The 22,390-nt window shown below is 47.4% G+C and overlaps 1 protein-coding gene and 1 long non-coding RNA gene across 2 annotated transcripts; both read left to right on the top strand.

The window, feature by feature from the left end:
- Positions 1 to 5,563: 5,563 nt before the first annotated feature.
- On the top strand, positions 5,564 to 9,111 carry LOC148219574 (uncharacterized). Its single transcript, XM_088156339.1, has 4 exons — positions 5,564 to 6,401; positions 6,654 to 6,841; positions 8,353 to 8,473; positions 9,101 to 9,111. The coding sequence occupies exons 1-4, from the start codon at positions 5,564 to 5,566 to the stop codon at positions 9,109 to 9,111; spliced, it is 1,158 nt and encodes a 385-aa protein (XP_088012465.1).
- A 5-nt stretch (positions 9,112 to 9,116) lies between these two features.
- Positions 9,117 to 11,212, top strand: LOC148219573 (uncharacterized). Its single transcript, XR_015799504.1, has 3 exons — positions 9,117 to 9,521; positions 9,871 to 9,964; positions 10,343 to 11,212. It is a non-coding gene; the product is annotated as an uncharacterized LOC148219573 (long non-coding RNA).
- Positions 11,213 to 22,390: the final 11,178 nt, after the last annotated feature.

The following is a 22,390-nucleotide window of genomic DNA, read 5'->3' as shown; positions in this document are numbered from 1 at the left end:
TACCTTCAGAATAGTGACACACTGACAACACTAAAGGGCCTGTGGAAGAAATGCCAATAAACAAGTCTTATAAAGAAAACTGGGACTACCTATTCTCCTATGGAAGAGTGAGTTAAATCTATCTGTTCTACTTTCATATACTATGAACTACATCCTTACAAAACCATTAAAGCCACAGCTCACAGAATAACTACATGTAGTCCCTAACAGGCTAGGTTTCTGTCTTTGAAGTGTAAAAAAGCAATCTCCAACAGCTTCATTATTTATAAGGTTTCCGTAATTCATGCTTCCCAACACTTCACTCTCTTCTGTGAGGATGTGCAGGTGGAGCCAGTTTCTGCCTTACAGGCTCAGGCAACAGCACTGTTGTAACTGGAAGGTGAAGGGCAAGGAGAGATGCGTGTGCACTGATTGCTGGGCCCTGAGCAAAGCACTCCCGCCAAGGGCCCTGTTAATTGGCAGAACAAGGGCCAAAGCCCTACTGGAATCAGCATTTCTTAGACTTGTTGGCGTTTCCTGAGGAATGGTTTGTGCCCCTCATCTTTTTCAACAGCTACAATAGGCTGTGTCTGCAGGAAAGAGGAACCTAAGCAAGTATCTAGAGTTTCCTGAAAAGAACAAAGCTCTTCGACAGCCAGCAGCATTCCCACAAAACTAGCAGAGTGGAAGTCCCAGCAAACTGAAGACACCTTGACGAATGGGTTAGTGGCATTATGGGCCACGTTTGCCTGTGATGGCTATGTTTCTTTTTCCCAATGTGAAAACCAAAGTTGAGATACTATTAGTAAGGAGGTAATATAAAAGTGGATTTTTATTTGAAAGTTTTCATGAGCAGTTACATAAAGATGTCCACTAAAGCCCACTCCCTCCAGGGATGAGTACATATTATAGGTTATAGGAAATTAGCATAATTGATAAAAAGCACCTGTTAGGAGGACAAGTGGTTTTATGCAATTCCCCCCCAGGTCAAGTTCCTTCTCTGGAGTCCCCCCTTTCAGCACTGGCTTTGTCCAGGAAAAGGTTCCTCAAAGAATTTTCTCAACCTTGGTCCCCAGGAAGAACCAAGATAGCACTGGGGCCTTGTACCCCCTGGGGTTTGGAGCTCTGTAATTTTTTATCTTCCTGCTTAGGGAAATGCCTTGGGAAAGTACTGGGAAAACTAGTCACTAATACAATAGGCCCCAGAGCTACAAATACATGTGTGAAGAATACAGAGGGCATATAAAAGAAAAAAAGGAAAAACCTAAATGGCATCAGCATGGTCCTGGCCATGAACACATAGGTTCAGATGGTCTTCTCAGCCCTATTTCTGCATATTTCAGAGGAATCCTGCTTGAGTCTGTGGGAAGATGGGTTTGGGAAGTAAAAGTGCATTTCTTCTTTTCTCCTTGGAGCAGCTCCTGTTCTTAGCATCAGTTGAGCCTCTTATCTAGCCTGATGCCTCTGATTGTTGCAGCAAAATAATTTATGGCAGACAGAAGATACTGACACTACCAGGACATGGCTTTCTCCAGTGCCAGCTATGAGTGGGAGCCAGAATAAAAACTCTATTAACCACAACTCCATTGGAAGATTCCCTTCCTTTTCACTGTGTGAATAAGCTCTACATTCACTTCCATATTGTCAGTTGTTTGTTAAATATGGAAGTTCTCTTTCATTATTTTTTTAATGTGGTTTGGAACTGGGTAAGGGTCTCCTTCATTCACAAACTCCAGTCCAAATTGCCTTTGGAATATGGGCCACTAGACAGTTTTTGCCCAGCCATGGTACTTCTAGATAAGATGGCAAGGGCAATGGTATTTGCTGCCAAAACCCAATAAAGTATGGGAAAGCCAAAACATCCTGTGGTGATGAAGGCCTCCAGCTGTTACTAGAAATCAACAGAGTTCCTGCCAAATGATTACTAAGTGCAACCTGTTTGCCTGGATGAGAGTCTTGCTCATCTGAAAAAGCAGTGTCTTTGTTTTGATTTGCTAATCTAAATAAACTCATTTTTCTGTTGTGAGATGGAACCAGGAGCAAAAGAGCAAGGCAGGCCTAAAACTTAAGAGAGTATAAAAAAGAAATTTATTAACTACACAAACAAAGAGAAGGAAAAAAACCCCCAAATTCAGAATAAGATTTTCTTCAGACTACTGCTTCCTTCCCTTTCCCAACGTTCATAACAACAAAACAAACATATAGCAAATATTTTGGTCAGTCCCTAATTTAGTCTTTTTCAATTCACTTCCGGAGAGAGAAGCCTCTTTTTGATGAAAGCTGTAGGGATTTTTCACAAGAAGGAAGAAAACAGTCCTCTCGTGGTTTCATTTTCACGATTTGCATCCACCCTGACCTGCAATCGTGACGCTCCTCCCAACTCCACAGCCTTCCCAAAGCTGTAGATGTGGGCCATGTTTATTTCATGGGGTATTACTTGTAAGAATGAAATGTTCCACAGCAAAGGTTCTCTTCTTTTCTTTTCTTTCTGTTCATGCTTCATCCTCAGAAAACCGAGATCCCCTTCTTTCCTCGAGGCAAAAGATTCTTAACACAGGTACTTTTTGGTCAAATCATCTATCAAATGGAACATCTCCATCCCCCCATGTCTTTCTCCATGGTTTAAAGGAATATTCAGTACATCACTTCATCCCTACAATTTACAAAAAGATTTTCAGCCATTTCAGCATCTTCTCATTCTTCTTCCATCTAAAAAACCTTAGCTCTTATGTTACTGACTTCAGAAATCTTCTTATTCCCTTTCATATTCAAAGGAAGGCCGGAGGTTTCACAAATCTTATCTGAGCAGTAAAGAGTTGAAGTTTAACACAACTCCAAGAGTTGTGCCAGGCCCAGGCCGTGCTGGGTGAGGGTGGCTGAGGTGTCACTCAGCCTTTCTGGGGCTGGGCTGCAGCCCCACCCTGCCCATGGCCACCCGGGCAGGCCCGGCCCGGCCGGCAGCAGCAAGAGTCGCCTCCCCCCCATGCCAGAGCCACAGGCCCGTGGAGGAGGAAGCTGTGAAGGTCTCATCACACAACTTTTTCTCCTCCTGGCCATCGGGTCCCCCTCATTGGCAAACGAGGCCCAAGTGGCCCCCTGAGCCTCCCCCCCGCATGGGGGAGGGAAGCTCGGGTTGGTGTCACCTGCTCAGCTACAGGAAAGACAAAGAGACTCAGTTCTGGATTACCTCCTTCAAAATGTGTGTTCACAGAGAGAACTAACTTTCTCTCATTGGCTGTTGCAGGTGTCCCAAGCCTCACAGAGGAAATTGCCTTAGATAGAACTTCTCTCTGAGTTTCTTCTTCCTAAGTCAACCCATCACACAGCCCACTGTTAAATGATCTCTTTACTTATCCATTAACTCACCTGCCCATGCAGTAAAGTGATTTTTTTCCCTTGTTTTTAAACTCAGCTAAAAGCCTTCAATAATTTGAAGCATGCCAAGTAAAGTGAAGCAAAATTATTACACTGGAATTTATGTCACTTATTCTTCCAAAAGGGAAGTATTACCTTTCCCAGTGGCTACACAGATTCAAGGACACAGCTGACCCCATCCAGTGGTACAGGAGTATAACAGGGAAGCCAGAAAAGGAGTTGAAATGAAGAATCATCTTTCCAAAGAGATGACTGTGAGAAAAAGAAAATTAATACTTTAATAATACCATACAGAATATAAAGTAGCTAATAATGTTGACCCATCTGGAGTCAGCCTAAAGAAAGAGGCACTTCAGGGAACACACACTGCTTGCCCAGCAGCAGCAACACCCTGCCCATTTTGGAAGAAGAACCCAAATGGAGCAGTTTCACATGAGGTCAGCTGGTGGACAAACTGCACCTCAGGGGTCCTGCTGTCCCCTCCAGCTGCAGCCACCCAGGCTGGGTGTGCTCAGCCAGGCTCTGCCCACTCGGAGAGCCAGAGCTGAGGTTTGGAATAAAGCTGGCACTTGCTCAAGGCCTCAAGAGCAGAGTGGCTCAGCTGTGACACAGCACCAGGAGCCCTGCACGTCCCTCATTTTCAGGAAGGGTTTGTGCCTCCCCATGCTCCCCATGGCCAACACAGCCTCACATGTCACCCTGCACTGTCACTGCTCTTTAAACCTGAATCCCCAAAATTTAACTCCCCCTCCTCAGCTGGCTGTAGAGTGTCCAAAGAGAATAAGAGTTCATTTAAAAAAGCTGTTGTAGTAACATGAAGGTCTAAGAAGATTATCCTAACACTTTGACCAAGCAAATTATTTTAATTTTCATGCTGAAATGCTTCTAATCCAATTGACTATTAATCCACAAATGCCTGAATGAATGGTAGTGACATGTAATTTATTTGTAATGACTTAAACTATATTTCTATTTCAGTGAACATTTGACCTTGTTTCCTCACTTACACACCAATTCTTTGTCTCAGTTTGAAAGACAGGTATTTTAGCTAAGGAAAGGCGACAACCCCTTTCCTGAGATGCAGAGTGCAACCCCCTCCCTTCTAATTATTATAGTTTCAAATCAGAGGCCTTCAGGCAGGAGATATGGGGATAGGAATAACAGTTCTTTACTGGTATCTAACAAGGCAGAAAAAACAACAACAGCTATAAAAATTGACAACAGAACAGAGCAGTCGAGCTCAGCTCCAGTCCCTTCTGGCCGCAGGCCGTCTCCCTGCGCTCAGTTCCCGGTGCTGGGGGCAGGGCAGGTCCCGCGCAGTTGAAGAGGGGCTGCAGTGATGGCGGCGGCCCAGGGGTGAGAGGGGTGGGGGAGAGACTCCCCCCTCACGGTGTCGGTCGTGGTGCTCGGCAGAGTGCCTGGAGGTAGTAGGGTGAGGTGGGAGAGGAGTAGAGCGGTGTTCGAGGGCAGGGAACGTGGCTCTCGGCGCTGGGATGGAGGGGAAGATGCCAGATCGGAGCACAGGGCGTCCTCCTCTCACTCCACGAGCCAAGCGAGAGAGCCAGAGCCCGCCCCAGACCCCTGTCCCACCTTTCCTTTGCCGGTGTCCCCCTATCCCCCACCCCTCTGCAAGAGAAAACTATTGCTACTAAGGTGTAGCCACAAATGCTTACCGTAACAATGGGAAAAATTCCACAGAAAGAAAAGGGAACAATTCAACCCCCAACAATTCCCCCTTCTCCCATTTGACCTTGTCTGCTTTCAAGTTGGGAATTCTTTGCAACCCCAACCAAAATAGTGAAGCCACTCAATCTAACATCTTTTTCCTCCCTTCAGCTATGCTGAACACAGAGTGATTTTGCTTTCACTGGACAAAGAGGAAGAGTTTCCCACGGGATTCCTCAATTCGGACCCGTTTCTGAAAGATCCTGCGCTTGTCTTGACGGTTTGCGAAGGCAGAAGGATGGCTGCAGGCAGGGAAAGAAAGAGAGAAAGGGTTTGCAGCTGGCGCCGCGGTGCCCTGCGGTGCCCGGCCGGCCCCGGGAGCCGCCCGGCCCGCGCTGGGCCCGCAGCCCCGGCTCTGCCGCGCTCGGCCCCGCCAAGTCCGGCCCGCGCGGGGCCGCGAGCGGGGCCGAGCGCAGCGCCCCCCTCAGGCCGCGCGCCGCCGGCGCAGCCGCGGCCGTTGTGGCGACACTCGGCGATCGGCGCCATGGCGGAGCGGCCGCTGCCCGCCGGCCTCAACGCCAGCACCTTCCCCGCCAAGCTCTGGCGCCTGGTGGACAGCCCCCGCGTCCGCTCCGTGCGCTGGGACAGCCGGGGCCAGGGGCTGCTCATCGACCGCTCCCTCTTCGAGCGGGAGCTGCTCAGCCCGGGCAGTGCCCACGCTCCGGCCCCGCACACCTTCAGGGCCACGCAGTTCCGCAGCTTCGTGCGCCAACTCTACCGCTACGGCTTCCGCAAGGTGCCGGGCTGGCTTGGTTCAGCTGTGCCGGGCGATGCCGGGGCCTGGCTCCACTACACGAATTCCAGTTTTCGCCGCGACCGCCCCGACCTCCTGCTCCGCATCCAGCGCCGCCGGAGCGCGGCCAACAGGCAGCGGCTGGCGGCGGGGCGGGAGGGGCGCAGGCTCCCACCCCGCGGCTCCCAGCAGCTCCCCAGGGCACGGCCACTGCCGGACGGGCCGGACGGGCCGGACGGGCGCAGTCGCTTCAAGCCGCTGCCCAGGGCGCGGCCGCCCAGCGGCTTCCACCTGCTGCACAGGGAGCGGCCGCTGCCGGCCCGGCGGGAGGGGCCGAGCCGCTTCCAGGAGCTCCACGGGGAGCGGCCGCTGCCCGCCGAGCGGGAGCTGCTCCGGGTGCCGCCCTGCCACTTCCTCGGGCTCCACGGGGAGCGGCCGCTGCAGCTCGGGCGGGAGGGGCCCCCCAGCCGCTTCCAGGAGCTCTGCGGGGAGCAGCTGCCTCCGGCCGACCGGGAGGTGCTCGGGATAGAGCCCTGCAGCTTCCAGCAGCTCCACAGGGAGCAGCAGCCCCCAGCCTCCCACCTGCCAGGTAGGAAAAGAATTCCAACCTTGCTTTTCCAAAAGGTCGTGAGAAGTGACCTCTTAAAGTATTTTTCCGCACTGCTCTGTCATTGTGAGACAGAAATTGTCAAGCCATTAGGAAGGGGGACCTAGAAGGCCAAAAGATCCTTTGCCTGGTTTTCCCTTGTGCTTCCTGGGATGTTTGATCCCAGGCAGCAATAGAGGTCTGTTTTGCAAAGCCACATTGTGGAGCCTGACTAATGTGTTTGGATTCCTGCAGCCACACCAGGCACTTCAGCCCCCAGTGCTCCACCTGGTAGTGCTGGTTGTGCAGCATCGACGGCCTCCAGCTCAGCATGGAATGCACCTGCGGAAGATGAATCCCCAGCAGCAGATCTAGGCCTTGAAATAGAAAAAATGATTCGGGAGATCAGGAGATCCCTGCCTCAAAGGTCACCCTCTGCTCAGGTAACCCCATTGGATGGGAATAAAAGAGGCTGAACTGAGAGCTTTGGAACCTTGTTACGTGGCTGAGAAGCAAAGGCTTCTTGAAGTTAATTTGTTTCATTATTCTATAGTTATCTAATTATTCTTGGTAAAGTAGGATTTCTAAAAGAAGGAGGATGAAAAAGTCTCCCCACCTTAGTGACGATGAGAGGTGTGAGCCTGTGTTGGCCACGCTTGGTTGCTCCTTTTCCTGGGAAGAATGCCTCGTGCAGGGACATTTGTGGTGATGCTTTGTAGGTTCTATCAGGCTATGTTTGAGAAAGAAGAGTGTTTGGAAAATGCCACTGAAGGCAAAGTGTCCTGACAGGGAGGGGCATGTGAGAGGTGCCTCAGTTCCAGCAGCAGATGTGGGCTCTGCCTCTTTGTGTTGGAAGGCCAAGGCAAAGCAAGGGCTGGGCTGCAGCTGCTGCTGCTGTGTGAGCCCTGCCATGCATGTAGGTGCTCCTAGAGCTGTGTTTGGGGATGGGCTGGAGCTGCAGCTTTCTGTCCTTTTGTTTGACAGATTCAGTCTTTGGATTAGGAATCCCATTTCTCTTAACTCTTCCCAGACTTGCCTGGAGTGTTGCCAAGGCCTTTCTGCACTTATTATATGTGTTGGCCAAAGAATGCCTCTCTTTCTATTGATGTTCTGACCCCACTGGCTGCAGTACATGTATGATTGAGGAAGGGCAGACTCAGAGGGGGGAGTGGGATATTTTGGATTTACTAATATTTTATTGTCAAGTGGGATGTCTTTTGTCTTCTGTAAACTCACACATAGCAGTTTTCAAAAGCATTTTATTCCATACTAACAGGAAACATTACAGGCTCTCAATCCTCTTTAGAATCTTTAGGATTTTGATGGATGAGCTATTTCAAAAGAGATGGGTTGGTTTGTTTTTTTACCCTCCACATTTACAGATTTTAGCCACTGGAAAATTTGATCCTGGAAATACCCTGGTCCATAAATGTCATCCATATGGGGCAGCAGCAAAGGGCTCCAAAAAGCACCACCTGGTGATGGATTGTCTGAGTGGTTGGGTTGGGGCGGTGACACTCGGAGCCAGAAATGAGATGTGTGCTTTTGGTGTGTGTTTGCAGCACACAGCCCTGGGCAGTGCTGGGAGCGAGCTCTGCCCTTGCTGCCAGCCGTGTTGTCAACAAGGAGGGCCCCTGGCTTTCTGCTGGCTGATTTCTTACAGCTCGTGGGATGAGCCAGGGTCAGGATGTGAGGGCGCGTCTCCTCGCTTGTTGTCTTCTCATTTTCTGTGTTCATGTTTTGCCTCAAAGATCATTTTGTAAGAGCTTCAGTTTCACCTTGGCCACCCAAATCCTGAGTTTAAAATGCTTGTCATGGGAACCGTGTGGGCAGTGTTGCCCCTTTTGCTCCATGTCCTCTGGGAGTGGAGAAGGAGAGTTCCTGTATCCCTGATGTGATTCCAAGAAAACAGTGAGTGATCTTTGGGTTTCTTTCTTTCTGTTTCTCTTTCAAGGGGAATGTTAATGTTGCCCCTGAGTCGTCAGGGAAGGAAGCTCTGAACAGGGCTGCAGCAGAGGAAGCTTCATCTGGCACCGAGAGCTGCAGGAAGAGTTCCCCAGAGCCTGAGGAGCCTGGTAAGGAGAGAGCCCACATTGGTTTAGAGAGGTGTGAGATGGCTGCTCTGAGCCTGCCTCTCACAGGAAGGGAGATGAGTAGAGTTGAGTTCTTGTCTGCAGGGTTGGTGCTTCCCAGTGCCTTTAGTTCAAATCCTGCACAGACACAACCTCCCTGAGCCCTGCCCTCCAGAGGCTCTCACATGGAGTCCTCTGCTGTGGCAAGAGAGCAGGGAATAAACTGACCTCGTGGGAGTTGTGTTACCAAGTCGGGTGTCCCAATTTGGTTTCATAACTCAGCTCACAGCACCCTTCAGCTTCAGCCATTTCAGTGGGGACTGAGGTCTCTCTGTCAGCACAGAGAAAGAACAAGGCTGGGCTTCTTTGTGGGAGCTGGGACTGTCTGTTTCAAGCTCTCATGGGTGCTATTTGCACTGTGAGTGCTGAGACTTTATCGAGGTACTGCAGTGCTTTACACAGTTTTGAAAATGTGGAAGGATCCCTTTTCTCAAAAGAGCAGGCTTCAAATTCCAAGTGAGAGTCTGCCTTTCAGACCATCTTGAACAGTCCCTGATAGAAGGGCAATTGGTGCCCAAGGGAAACACGCACAAGGGCCAATATTGACTCAGTGTTCCCTTTGCTTCCCAGATCCATTCTGATGGACCTCTCCAGGAGGGCTACCCTGTGTGGCAGGGAGAGACAGAGGGAGGGCCTGTGACCATCAGGCAGGTAAAATCCCTCTGCTAAAGTCGTATTTATAGATATGTACAGTTAGATTTATATATCTATATAGTTACGTTTATAAATAGGCATAGTTGTATTTCTATCTGGGAGTTTAGTTACATAGATTGATACCTGTCTACATACAGGCGTTTTTTTAACCTCTTTTCTCCCTCGGATGCCTTTTTCACTGCTTGTTTTCCCCCTGTGCCCCCTCTGTCCCCTCTCCCTGTGCTGTGTCCGAGCTGGCGGCCGGAGCAGAGCAGCAGTTCCAGCCCCGGGTGTCCCTGGAGCGCTGGGAGCTGCCGGTGGCCCCAGGCACTGTCCCCTGAGGAGCTGCTGAGGGACGGTGAGACTGAGGGGGCTGAGGAGGTGGTGACACTGAAGGGACGGTGACCTTGAGGTGCTGGTGGGGCTGGGGGTGTGGGGCAGCACAGGGCGATGGTGGCACTGAGGGGACAGGGAAGTGGCACAGGCTGAGGGGGGTGGCGGGGTCTAAGGGGATGGGATGGGTCAGAAGGGACTGAGGGGGGTGAGAGGACTGCGGGACTCTGAAGAAACTGAAGGGGACTCGGGGTTTGCCGAGAGCATGGCGGGGCTGAGGGGATGGAGGGAGCCAGCAGGGAGCACAGAGGGGTGCGGGAAAGCAGCTCTGCCAGGCCTTGGAACCAATTCCTGAGCGTCCATTTTTGGCACAGCTGCAGAGAAGACCTTGAAGACAGCAGGAGGACTGACAGGAGCCAGCAGGGAGGAGCTGAAGGCCAGAGCAAGAGCAGAGAGCAGGGAGCCTGGGTGAGGCCACAGGGCCGGTGAGGCCGGCTGGGGGTGAGGGTGCCGTGGGCTGTGGCCGTGGGCACTGCCCGGCGGGGCAGGAGCGGGCCCTGCCCGTGCTGGGGCTGCTCAGCGCAGCTGCCCCGGCCGGCACAGGGGCTGTCCTTGGGCAAGGCAGCTGTGCCGGCAGGGCCCGGGAGCTGTGCCGGCTGTGCCGGGCTGCCGGGGGCTGCGGGACGGTCCCGCCGCGGCTGCGCTCACCACACCCTGGCCCGCTCGGCCGCTTTTCCTTTGCAGCCCTCCTGGGGAGGCGCTGAGATTTTCTCTTCCCTGATGGAAGTGCAGGTGCTGCCGAGGGAAAGGCCCTGATCCTGACTCCGTGTTCCCTTTGCTTCCCAGATGTCCCGTCTGCTGTCGCTGTCCAGGAGAGCTGCTCTGCGTGGGAGGAAGAGACCGAGGGAGAGGCTTTGAAGATGGGGCTGCTGGAATCCCTCTGCTCAGCGTTCCCTTTCAAGATAAATGGACTTGCACATGGAGAGGGATAATTCTATGGATATCTACATATGTGGGCTTTGTTTTGTATATCAATATTTTTATATGTCTGTTGTTATATTTATGGAGGTGTTATAATTATGGATTACAAACATATATGTTTGTAATTATATATATCTATATATGTATCTAAGTATACATGTATGTTGTTCTGTTTTTAGTTCTAGTTCCTATGTATACAGTTGTGTTGCTATCTATTTCTTCTATTGATGCAATTATAGATAAATGGCTCTTTAAATAGGTATATTCATATTTACATAGGTATATATGTTCTCTTATATATTAATCTATTTCTATATGTCATTCTATTGACATATGTATCCAATTGTATAGCTGTGTATTTGTATTGATGAAGTTATATGGATATTTAGCTTGGCACAGTGATAGTTTTATATTTATAGATAGGTTTGTTTTATAGATCTGTTTATATTGTATATAATATGTAATATTTAATCTATATTTACATCTGTATCTCGTTATAGTTTTTTATGTATTTATATATGTGTATATATGTATTTTTTTACTTCTATTTAAACGTGTATGGAGTTGTGTAGCTGTATACTTCTGTCTATTTGGAGAGAGAATACGTATTTTTGTATTTGTATATGGGCTGTACGCTTGTAGTAATATGTAATAAATTAATTTGTTAAACACCTAAATGATCTTTATGTAAACCGAGTTGTTGTAGAGGTTGGCAATAAATCAAGTTTTTGTTAACAGAAGGTGGTATTTGTATATATATACATATCACTGTTTTATTAATGTAATAAATTCCTTTTTTGAACCTTAACTGAGATTTGTACAGTTCTGTATTGTCAGGGCGGGTGTAGCAATTTGTAATAAATGACATTTTTCAACTGAAATCGAGTCTCGTGTATTTGTCGATCAGCAGTGTGGCTGTAGCAATCTGCAGGAAATTACATTTGTCAGCTGAGATGGGTGTTGTGTGATTTGTGCTGTCCAAAGCAATGAGCAGATGTACAGGTGATGATGCTGGAGGATTTTGGCCATGGAAATCTCCAGCCATGCCCAGCACAGGCCCCACATGCACTCAGGTTGGGCGAGGAAAGCTCAGATTTGGGATGGCAGCAGAGCCACACGTTTGCTAAGAATTCTCTGCAAAGCCTGCTGAAAAAACTCTGGGACTCCACTGAGCGTAGAACTCCTGCTCTGTGGATTTTCAGATCACTCAATTGATCTTTGGTTCTTTATATACATGCATACATATACATACATGTACAAAAAAAATATATAGAGAGAGATATAAATAAATAAATAAATAAATAAATAAATAAATAAATAAATATGTAGGCAGTACTTACTGACTTAGTGACCTGGAACATACTTGATTGTGGGAACTGAAATGGATATTTCTATCTTTATCTATGGAGTCAGCAGAGTTGTACCGTTCTGTAGCCATCTTTGAACTTGTCTTGGTTGGAAATACAGGTATCTGCCAAAAGAGACAGGGGCCTCTTTTTTTTTCCTTTTTAAAAGGAGAGTATAACCTCCCCCGTCCCTTCACTCTACTATGATTCATATAAATTAAAGGGCTCTCAGGCGAACATATGGGGGAAAGAATAACAGTTCTTTACTGATATATATATATATATAGGTAACAAGAGAGACAACAATAAGTGCGAGATCAAGAGCAACAGAGCAGCAAACGCAGTGAACAGTTCTCTCGGTTGTGGACACCTTTCCTCTGCGGTGCAGTCTCCGTTCTGGCGCTGCCTGCCAGCTCTCGGTGAGCAGGGAGGAGATGCGATGATCCCACGTGTCTGGAGGGGCCCTGCGGTGAATGGCGTCTGTGTCCCAGATGGGAAGGGCGGAAGGGAGACGATGCTCACGGATCCCAATGCTCCAAGAGGATGTGCTGAAGTAGGCAGGAGATGCAGGAGAGAGAGAGCGTCCGAGCAGGGAGGTTGCAGGATCCCACAGCCAAGGGAGGCAGCTGCCGGCGTCAGGATGGCAGAGCGGAGTTTGTAGCAACCGTCCTTCTCCGAGCCAAACGAGCGAGAGAGCCAGAGCCCCAGAGAGCAGGCCCCTACCCCACCTCTCCTTTTCCGAGGTTCCCCCTCTCCCCACCTCCTGCAAGAGAAACTTACTAGCTATCTGAGCTTGGGTATAGCCCAAAATACTTAGCATAACAGTGGGGAAAATTCCACAGAAAGAAAAGGGAAAAATTCACCCCCCAACAGCCTGTTGGACATTCTGTAGTGCAGTGTAATGCCTCTTTGGATTCCTTTGATGGTTCATTCAAAGGCTTTTCCAATAGTCCATAATTGGGGATCCATAATCAACACCATCCAGTCATTCCCAAACAACGTCATAGTTCTCTTATAGATCAGGGCTCTAATATTGGACAAATTGTTTCCTTCCTTTCTATTCCAAAAAACTACACTGCCCTTGAGAGCGTGGCAGCCAGGAGACTAGACATGAGTAGATATGGACATAGTCTTGAAGACAAAGACAAGATTTTGTGACATGGATAAATGAGCTTTGGATGGACATATTCAACATATTTTCAATGACATGCTTTTATTCTCTCTCCCCGTAATGACTGAACAAGAGTATTATTGGTGTCAACTGACTGCAATCAGGAGTATTCTTGGGAATGGAGAAAATGGAAGTAAAACCATCAGAAGTTGACTATAAAATATTTTTCCAGATGTATCAATAACTTCAGTGGCCACCTGCAGCCAGCACAACTATCAGCCTGTAATTGTGTTCAGGGTCAGCTCTGGCTCTTCCATGTCAGCTCCTCCCGCAGAGCCCATGGGGGCCTGGGCATTCTGCTGGCTTGCTTCCTTTTAGGAGACTGGGATGAGGAAAGGTCCGGGTGGCTTTTGTCAAAGAGATGATATTTCAGTGAGCATGTACGTGCTGGAAGCCTCACAGACTCAGCAGCCCATGGCAGGAAGGAGCAGTGCTGGGAGGGCTGCACCTTGCTGCCCTAGTGAGAGGTGTTAAGCTGCACCTTCACCTCAGAGACAGCCAAGTACAGCACTTTTGTGCAGAAACACTTAATTAACCCTGGTTTGCCCAGCTGCATACACAGGGGTGGCTGGAGTGCCCCTTTCTGCACTTGGAAATGAGCTGAGTCAGTAGTGGGACAGGGCAGGGCTCTCCCACATGTGCCCATTGGGAATTCCCTCTGCCCTGGGTGTGTCCCGTCCAGCTCCTCAGTGACATCCCACCCAGCCTGGAACATGGAACTCCCCGTTTCCAAGGACCCGTGGCCATTGTCACCAGCACAGGGCAGGAGCAGTCAGACCCTTCCGTGGCTGCAGAGAGAGCGGAGGTGTCAGAGCATTTAGCGAGTGCTGCTCCACATCGGTTGGATCTTGCACTCGTTGCTCCAGAGGCTGATCCACGCACTGAGTGGAGGTAAATATTTACAGTTCTGTGCTGAAAAGGGGAGGCTCAGTGGTCAGTTCACAAAGCCTGCACCACAAGCCCCAGAACGTTTTAGTCTTTATACATTTTAGCCAGCAAAGTTATTTGTGTTCATTGACTGCCAGTTACCCTATTCTCTTCATAATTAGTATTCTGTCTGCTGTTGGGTAATGATCTCACTTTTCATCTTAAGTAGCTTGACTCTTAGTCTTTCTCGTCTTCTTACATGAGTAGGTGGCCATGGCCTGCCTCTGCTGGAATGACTTTTTACCCAGCCAGAGCTGGTTCAGCACAGTGGCTGCGTTGGCTTTATTAGTTTGTGCCTTGCCTTTAGGGTTCTGCCAAATGTCCACGTGCCCATCAATTCTGCATTGTTTGTGTCCATCATCCCAGGTGCCTTCATCTTCCCAAGCCTTGCTAACCTTGCCTAGGTCTGAGGTCACTGAAACCTTCCAAGCCCTACACATTAATAAAGCAATTCAGCCAACAAGTAACCCGCCTTTGCAAGGCCTGGCCATCACTTAGAGCTTGTTGGCTACTGCTTGTTTCATGGAAGAATCTCTGTTTTTGTTAAAGAGCCTTGAAAGCCAGAAAGGCCAAACCACAAGGAAGCCATTTTCCTAACAACTATTGTACGTTTTCCAGATTTTGCTCCAGGATCAGTGTCTGTGTGGAGCAGGAACACCCGAGGCAGAGCGGGATGGCGGAGCTGCGGGGCTGGGCACGATGCACTGTGTTCCGCAGGGCCCCAAACCGCACTGCATCCCGCAGGGCCCCCAAGGCCGCTGCGATGCCCGTCAGGGTGACCCAGAGGCGCCAGGACCAAGAGGTGAGGGGCGGGTGTCGGGCTCTGTGGGTTGACACTGGCTGGGGGCTTGGCCATGGTGTTGGTGTCAGGTGCTGCTGACCCTGCGGGACCAGTTGGGCAGGGCTGGGGCCCCACTGGTGCTCCAGGGGCCCCTTTGAGGCAGCCGCCCCGGGGGAAGCGACTCCCAGGGATGACACTGAGGAGCTGCCAGGGGAAGGCAGAGGTTCCCCAGTCTGTGACATTCAGTCAATTCATGCTCTGGAAATGGCTCTTGGTCAAAATACATGGATTTCTCATTGTTCCATGTTTATACCAGGGTTATCAAAAATGTAAGGCTAAATGAAACCCTGGAACAGTAGATTTTTAGTCTTGAGAGAAGGCATTACTTTATTCTTGGCTCATGTGCATAGTGGACAACTGCAGCCACATACATGCCTATTTCAAAGCTTTTCCACTTACTGATACATTTTTAATAAACATAGAAATTCCTGTGCATTGTTTTTAAAATGACATCATTTTCCACGTTAATTCACTCGTATTCTCTCTTGTATTGGATAGTGATGTCTCCCTTCTCATGCTAATTTGTCCACATTTTTCAATCTGTTTATTATCTTTTTCCCAGAGAAATTGTTTTGAGCTCTGAGGCTGAAATGGACAGTTTATTAGTTTCTTCTTAGTCTTCTGGTTACTCCAACATGTTCTTGGAGGGCTACCAAGTCTAGACTCCTGGTGTCCAGCCTTTTACACCCCCAGGCTTTGTTCATTGAAGGTTATCAGTGTTAGTTCAGAAAAAAAAGTTTTGGTGATCTAGCAATCTGACTGACAAACATTGCCAAAAGACAACTAGCTACCTACTTTCTAAGGTGGAAAATTCCAATGCTTAATAAGAATAAACTGCTTATGATTAATAATATACTGCTTTTGATTGATTAAACAATTAATGACAAAATTAATTGAATTCATGAACTAGGAGAAAATGTAGGCTAATCAAGCAATGAAAAGCTGCCTAAGTAATCCAAGCTGATGGATTTGGCACCTTCCGTGATTTGTCCCCATTCTTCTATCAAATGCATGGATGCTCTTAGAGCCAAATCATTCATTAAGCTGACATAAAAGGATGTGAAGTTCAGGTGACTCCCTGTTCCCCTTCATGTACAGTCCCTGTCCTAAGCTCTACCAGGACTGATGATTGAAAGAGAAATATTAGTGGAATTGTGTTGAGGCAACACTTTGTACAAATGACAGTGACATGGATGAAGGATGAACAGTCTCACAAGCAAAATATTGTGGGATTTCTAAAAAGCTCTGGAAAACTGCTTTCGCAAATCTTTGCAAGTGAGTCTCCTCTTTCAAGAAAAGTTCAGGCAAATTTCAGATGAACGGCTTTTAGCTTCAATGTCAGACAATTTTGCCTTCAAAATGAAGCAGTTGGATGGCAGTAGGTTGTTTTTGTTAAAAAACATGCTTATGCTGATAGACATTGTAGTAATTTTTTGAGCTCCAATGGATATTTTGTTACATCTGAGTAACCTGGGATAAACTGTTTCCATTTCACACCTATGTAAATAATTGCATGTAGAGATGAGGAAAAGAGAAAGGGTTTTGGTGCCTGTTAAAGTCAAAATTCATCATTTGCTGTTGAAATTATTGGAGCTCACTCCAGCATGTGCTTCCTTAGTACCAAATAAATCCCAGGGTTCGATGCTGACCCGAATTTGTGATCCGTTTGGGAACCACTCTCTCCTGGTTTGTCAGCTGAGCTCTGGCCACTTCAATTGTACTCAGGCACTTGATTTCAAGGGCAGCCCGTGCCTATAAATTCCAGCAATTGGGAAAGGATGACTTGCTCCTTGAACACTTGGCTGCATTGGAGGCTAAGTGACGGTCGCTGTCTCAGGGCAGTTTTGTATCTGGCTGCTGTCAGAGGGACAATTGTGTCAGAGTAGCTGTTTTTAGTGATGGGACAGCAAAACTTTTCAAATTGAGGTCTGGTTTAAAATTAAGGGCCTGGTGAATCACCAGCAATGGAGTGTTGGCTGAAGGTTTTACAAAACAGTTCTTTTTTCCTTTTAGCCAAATGCCAGTGAGGCGTCACACGTTGGAGGTGTGCAGGTTGCCAAATTGTATAACCCACTTGGAGGTATGGTTGCTTTTCATATTTTGCTCAATGTCTGTAAGATTTTCAACTTGGTAATTCATTTTTGCAGCACGTTCTTGGGACAGGGGTTGTATTCAGAGATCTCAGCTGTAGGTGGTTTGCCCTCAGGTCAGCCTTGCAATCTCTTGTCACAGCACTCAGCCATTGGCCTGTTTTCCTCTGAGGAAGCCTGCCTGTCCTTCCTTGTTCCCATACTGCTTGGCAGGTTGGAATTTTGAGCATTGAGGTCCTGGTTTGGAGCACCCACTGCACCAAAGTTTGCTGCCTTGGTAGCTAATGTGTTGGTTTTGCAACTGGATTTGGAGAACCTAGGCACTGTGCTCATCTTTTAAACTTAATTGGAAAGTGACCAAAAATGACTGTGAGGAAGTCCCACACAGAATTTCATAAGGTCAATATGGAAAACTTCGCTTGAGTATATTTTTTGTCTTCGTCGTTAATAAGTAACTGTTGACACAATTACAGTTTGGGCTCTTTTCAAAGAAACTGAAAGGAAAGTAATGATCTTCCCCATGGATTCCATGATTGTCCACAAAGCACAATGTTCTTAGGTGATGCCATTTGTTATTAACTGTTTCCCCAAGGAGCCTGGCTCCAGGCACACATGAGGTGGAGATTCCCCTTACAGGCACTCAGTGCTGCTGCCTGCAGCAGTGAGCTGAACTAGGCACAGCCAGCTGCCCTGAGAAAAACGGGCTCTCACCTGGCTGGGGCTGCAGTCACCTGCCTGCAGGGACATCCCTGCCACTGAAAGTGCAGCTCTTGCTCTGCCTTAGCTTAGTGCAGAGCATGTTGAGGCAGCAGCATCGAGGCTTTTTGGAGAGATAAAACTAAACTCACAAATTTCTCATTGGGGATTATCTGTTTCACATGTGAATGATGATTTGTGTTATTCTTGGTGATAGTTTACATAGATCCTAAGGAAATATTTAACATTCAGTATCTGTGATGAAAGTCTGGCCATAGTGAGACTACTAATGTTGGAACTTGGGACCATTTTGGCTTTGGGCTGGCACTGAGAATCCCAGGTGAGACAGGTCTGGTTGCTGGCAGGGTACAGGGTGCCCTTGCAACATGCTCCATGCAGTACCAGCTGGGGATTGGGCTTTGCCATAGAATCCGAGAATATGCTGAGTTGGAAGGGATTCACAAGCATATGCAAGTTCAGCTCTCTCCCCAAGAATTCCATCATCATTTTCAATCAATTTGCTTGCCTTCTCCCAACCTCCCCTATGATATTTCTTTTTCTGTTTTCCTTTCCTTTGGGAAAACAAGCAGACATCAAAAAGGCCCAACCAAACTCTTCACATCCTGCACCTGGGAAGAAGAAAAGAACGCCCATGAAGCCTGCAGACAGTGAAGGGAATCCTTGCACTGCTGTTTATGGCCGACCCTACAGGGACAGGGTGATTCATTTACTTGCTCTGAGGACGTACAAGAAGCCAGAGTTACTTGCCCGCTTGCAGAGAGATGGAGTCAGGCAAAAGGACAAGGGGACCCTTGGAAAGATCCTCCAGCAGGTCAGATTTTTCCGTTTGTTCCAGCAATTTTTCCCTTTTTAAATATTCCCTGTTTCTCATGGCTGTTGCTGAATGATGCAAACATTAATATATCACTTCAGAATATTTCCTCTTTAGCTATGAACAATGTCCAGGGAAGATAATTCAAATGGGTACAGTTTTGGATGCTCAGATTTTTTTATCAAATGGATTCACAGACTTGCTTCCCTTCCAACACAACCTTAGTTCTGCTTTTAAGGCGTGAATTCCTAATTCTGGGTTACTTTGTTATTTCTACCATGGTTTTTTTTAAGCTGGGGGGAGACAGACATCAGCAAAGACCATCAGATAAACATTAGTGTTTACCATGCTTTCAAAGAAAGAAAAAGGCCAAATTTTAAGAGATGGTGATGGTGTGTTGATGAGTTATTTAATGTGTTGTAAGGGTCAGATTGATGGAGATTTTTCCTGTGGGCTCTTCTATGGAACTCTGAGCAGGTGTCAGGTGATGAAATTCTAAACCACCACTTCTAATATTAGTTGTCTTGAGGTTTTCCTGCCTCCTTTTAGCTTTTTGAGTAGATTTTGTATTTGACTGGAGGAAGATACAAACCTCATTTATTGTCAAAGGAATAGAGCAAGCCATGTGCACTGCCTTCTCAGGACAGGACTTTGCTGGAATGAACCCTGGCTCTGCCACATGAAGAGGGAGGGACGCTGGCCCTGACCACCTCTCCTTACACATTGTAGTTCTAAATGTTGTTTTCAAAGAAACACTTGGGAGATATGAATAGAGATACTCAGTTGTTTCCAATTGGTGAAACTTTGATATGTCTTATACCTCATGTGATAGAGGAATAATTAATCTCTGTACCAAAGGACATTGTTTAGTTTGAGTTGGGTGCTCACAAAGAGCTCTTTAGCAACAACTGGATTTCTGTAGTTTGCATATAGCAACCATAATGAAGGTCTATTTTCTTCAATGTCTGCCTGTAGGTAGCCAACCTGAATCTAAAGGATAATTCCTTCAGTCTGAAGGAACATCTCTTTCAAACCCTTCAGACTGATTGGCCTGGCTACAGTGAAATCGATAGGGAGAATTTGAAGTTAATACTTGCTAGGTAAGTTCAGTCTTTAGAGGAAAGAAAAGAGACTTTTCAGGAAAAACACCCTGGGAAATGAAGCCTAGATTGTTAGAATATGCTGAGTAATGGAGTCCAACTCCTGGCCCTGCACAGGACACCACAAGAATCACACTCTGTGCCCAAGAGCATTGTCCAAACGCTTCTTGAAGCCCTGCTGCAGTGCCCACTGGCCAGGAGAGCTGTACCTGTGCTCCAGCACCCTCTGGAGCAAGAACATTTTCCTGATATCCAGTCTATAGCTCTCTGAACTCAGCTTCATGCAGTTTCCTTGAGACTTGACACTAAAGTTCTGTATTGTCTGCAAGGAAAGAGCTATGACAGTTGATATTTAGGCCTTGTAAACTGAAATGTTTGACCATCCTCACAGAAAATCAGCTCCATCTCAGAACTCCATCAGCACCAGCCAGGTGACATCTCCAGGGCCTTCTGAGAGAGATGCTCCAGCAAGACCTGCTCAGGTATTTGGTGCATTTTGAACATTCTCTATTGTGTATTAAGGTTTAGCCCTCTGCTGATGGTGTAAAAGCTGTGATGTGAATGTGCAGGACCAGGCCAAAGCAGGCTCTGCCTCAGGCACTGTGACTGCTTTGACAGGAAGGTTGTGATCAGAAGAGAGGCTCCTGCAGGGCTGGAGCAGCACTGTCCTGAGCCAACTTTCTGCTCTGCCTGGACACTTGAGCTCAGTCCCCACTCTCAACTCATTCCCTGCAGAAGGGCTCAAAGGGCTGGCTCTGCATGCATGACAAAACTGTGTCAAAAGACTCCTGGACATAAGAGGCTGCACCAGGGTGGGGCAGATGGGGCCCTCTCTCTCTCTTTTCCCTCTCTCCTGCTTTCATTCTCATTGTTTACTCCAAATCCACACTGTCCATGTGGCAGGACCAGCACAGGATCTACAGAATTGTGATATTCCCTCACTCTCTTCTCTGCCTTGATTTGTCTTCTGCTTTGCTCTGCCTGGGAACAGCATGGCTGTCCTGTTCTACTCCATCCTCAGTCCTGAAGTTTGCTGTGGGCGTGGGGAGCTTGTGGCTGTGTGCTGTGGCTTGTGAGCCAGCACCTTTGAGAAGGTCCTTGGGAAGAGCTGAGCAATGATTGAAGGGCACTGAGGAAAAAGGAAGGGCTCATAAGTCACCACTTGTGAAACTCTGTTGTACAAATGTAAGAACTTGTTAGCCAGCAGCTTTTGAGTCTGAAGAGTGGAGTGGCTGCTGGAGTGAAGGCAACTGTGCCTAAAAGCACAAGACTTTGCTGACATGTGACTGATGTCTTTGTTCATCCTGAGGTGAATTCACAACCAACCATCACACCCTGTACTCCTGGGTTGTGTCAGTGAAGCACTGATTGTGTCTTTAATGGGTAAAAGCCTCAACCAGCCAAGTGCCTCTTTAGTGAATCATGTAGGTGTGTGACAGCAAGAGCTGAGACTTTCCCTGGTGTGTTCAAGCAGGAATTGGGAGCTAGAAAAAACCAACTGGACCTCCTCATTTTGGGGAAGCCTTTGATAGAGCTGCTGAAAGAAATGTCTTTCTCTCAAAGCCTTTTAGCTACAAAGTCTTAGGATGAGAAAATAGGAATCAGATAAAGCATGTATTTACCTGCACTACATCCTTGTTTGAATGATCTTTTTAGTTGAGAAAGATGTGTTTTCAAGCACTGTCACTTTAGAAATGCTGGGTTTTTAGAATAGGAGCAAATCCTGATCCTGATCATAGATTAATGAATGAATGATTTTGTTGTTGTTGCAGAAACGGCCTCTGGCTTCTGACTTTACCAGTCCTGTGATGAGCAAGAAGAGGCGAATTGGTCACCAGCAATTCACCAGCCATGTCCAGCCAGCAGCTGGAGGCCTCTCTGATTCCTGGGTGCTCCCTTCCACATCCCTTTGGACTTTGAACATGTCTCCAAGTGTCAGCTCCATTTCCCCCTGCACCCCCGAGGTGCATCAGAAAGAAAAGTTCCAGAGTTCTACTGTCCCAGAGCCTGCCATGGTGCAGAAGGAGATCCCCGATTCAAACGGGAAGAAAAATGAATTGGGAAGGCTGAAGCAGTCACATCCTTTGGATTTCGATGAAGGTATTAATATGCTGCTTTTCCTAACTCCTCTCTGGAAAACTATGATGTAAAGATTTAATTATTAAGAGAAGCTTCTGCCCAAATTAAGCTGCAAGTGAGATTCTTTTTAATTGTACAGATGTCATTAATAGTAAATGCAAACTAGGGAGATAGAAAGGAATAAGAGAATGGATGCTTTCTTTCCCTTTAATTTCCAGTAAACTGACAGTTGAGTGAGGCAACACTTTTTCCATCAGCAGGTTTTCATATCTGCATGTTGAAGATAGAAACCCAACACATCTTCATTTCAGGCTTGTTTCCTGAAATATGTAGATCAAATCTCAAGAATTTCATCATTTTTCATTGAACTCAGCTTTTTCATGGGAACTCCAAAAGCTACAAAACCTGGGCTGGGGTTTCCTGGAGTTCTAGTTTGAACTGTGCCATGAGCTCCTCTGCATCTTAGCTGCAGAATTTCTTTCTTCAAAAGCTTTACAAGTAGCTCCCTCTGAAAACAATATTGAAAAGCTAAACAGAAAGGCACCAAGATTTCTGATCACAGGGACATAGCCAGCAGGGCAGAGTTCAGTTGCTTTCTTTGTGTGTTGTCTCTTTTGGAGGTTGAAGTTGCAAATTACTAGCTGGGTTTAGCCTGGAGGCGTGTTTAGAGTGTGCAGATGCCTCTTGCAAGTGGTGGTGTGCTTGTAGACACAGGTGCTTTCAGATGGTCTTTCCACATTTCTTCTGGACATACACACAGTACCAGCAAACCTTGGGATGACGTTGGAAGGATTCCTGCTTGAATCTATAAATATGTGAGCATCATTCTTC

The sequence above is a fragment of the Sturnus vulgaris genome, chromosome Z (assembly GCF_052056855.1).
Source record: "Sturnus vulgaris isolate bStuVul1 chromosome Z, bStuVul1.hap1, whole genome shotgun sequence".
In the NCBI taxonomy this organism is placed as follows: domain Eukaryota; kingdom Metazoa; phylum Chordata; class Aves; order Passeriformes; family Sturnidae; genus Sturnus; species Sturnus vulgaris.
This window is presented reverse-complemented; position numbering and strand designations above follow the sequence as displayed.

What these genes read in the sequence shown, in the direction of transcription:
- LOC148219574 (XM_088156339.1), top strand. Translation starts at nt 5,564, where the DNA reads ATGGCGGAGCGGCCGCTGCCCGCCGGCCTCAACGCCAGCACCTTCCCC. An exon ending in CCCAGCCTCCCACCTGCCAG is followed by an intron (nt 6,402 to 6,653) that starts GTAGGAAAAGAA and finishes GGATTCCTGCAG; the next exon opens with CCACACCAGGCACTTCAGCC. An exon ending in AAAGGTCACCCTCTGCTCAG is followed by an intron (nt 6,842 to 8,352) that starts GTAACCCCATTG and finishes TTCTCTTTCAAG; the next exon opens with GGGAATGTTAATGTTGCCCC.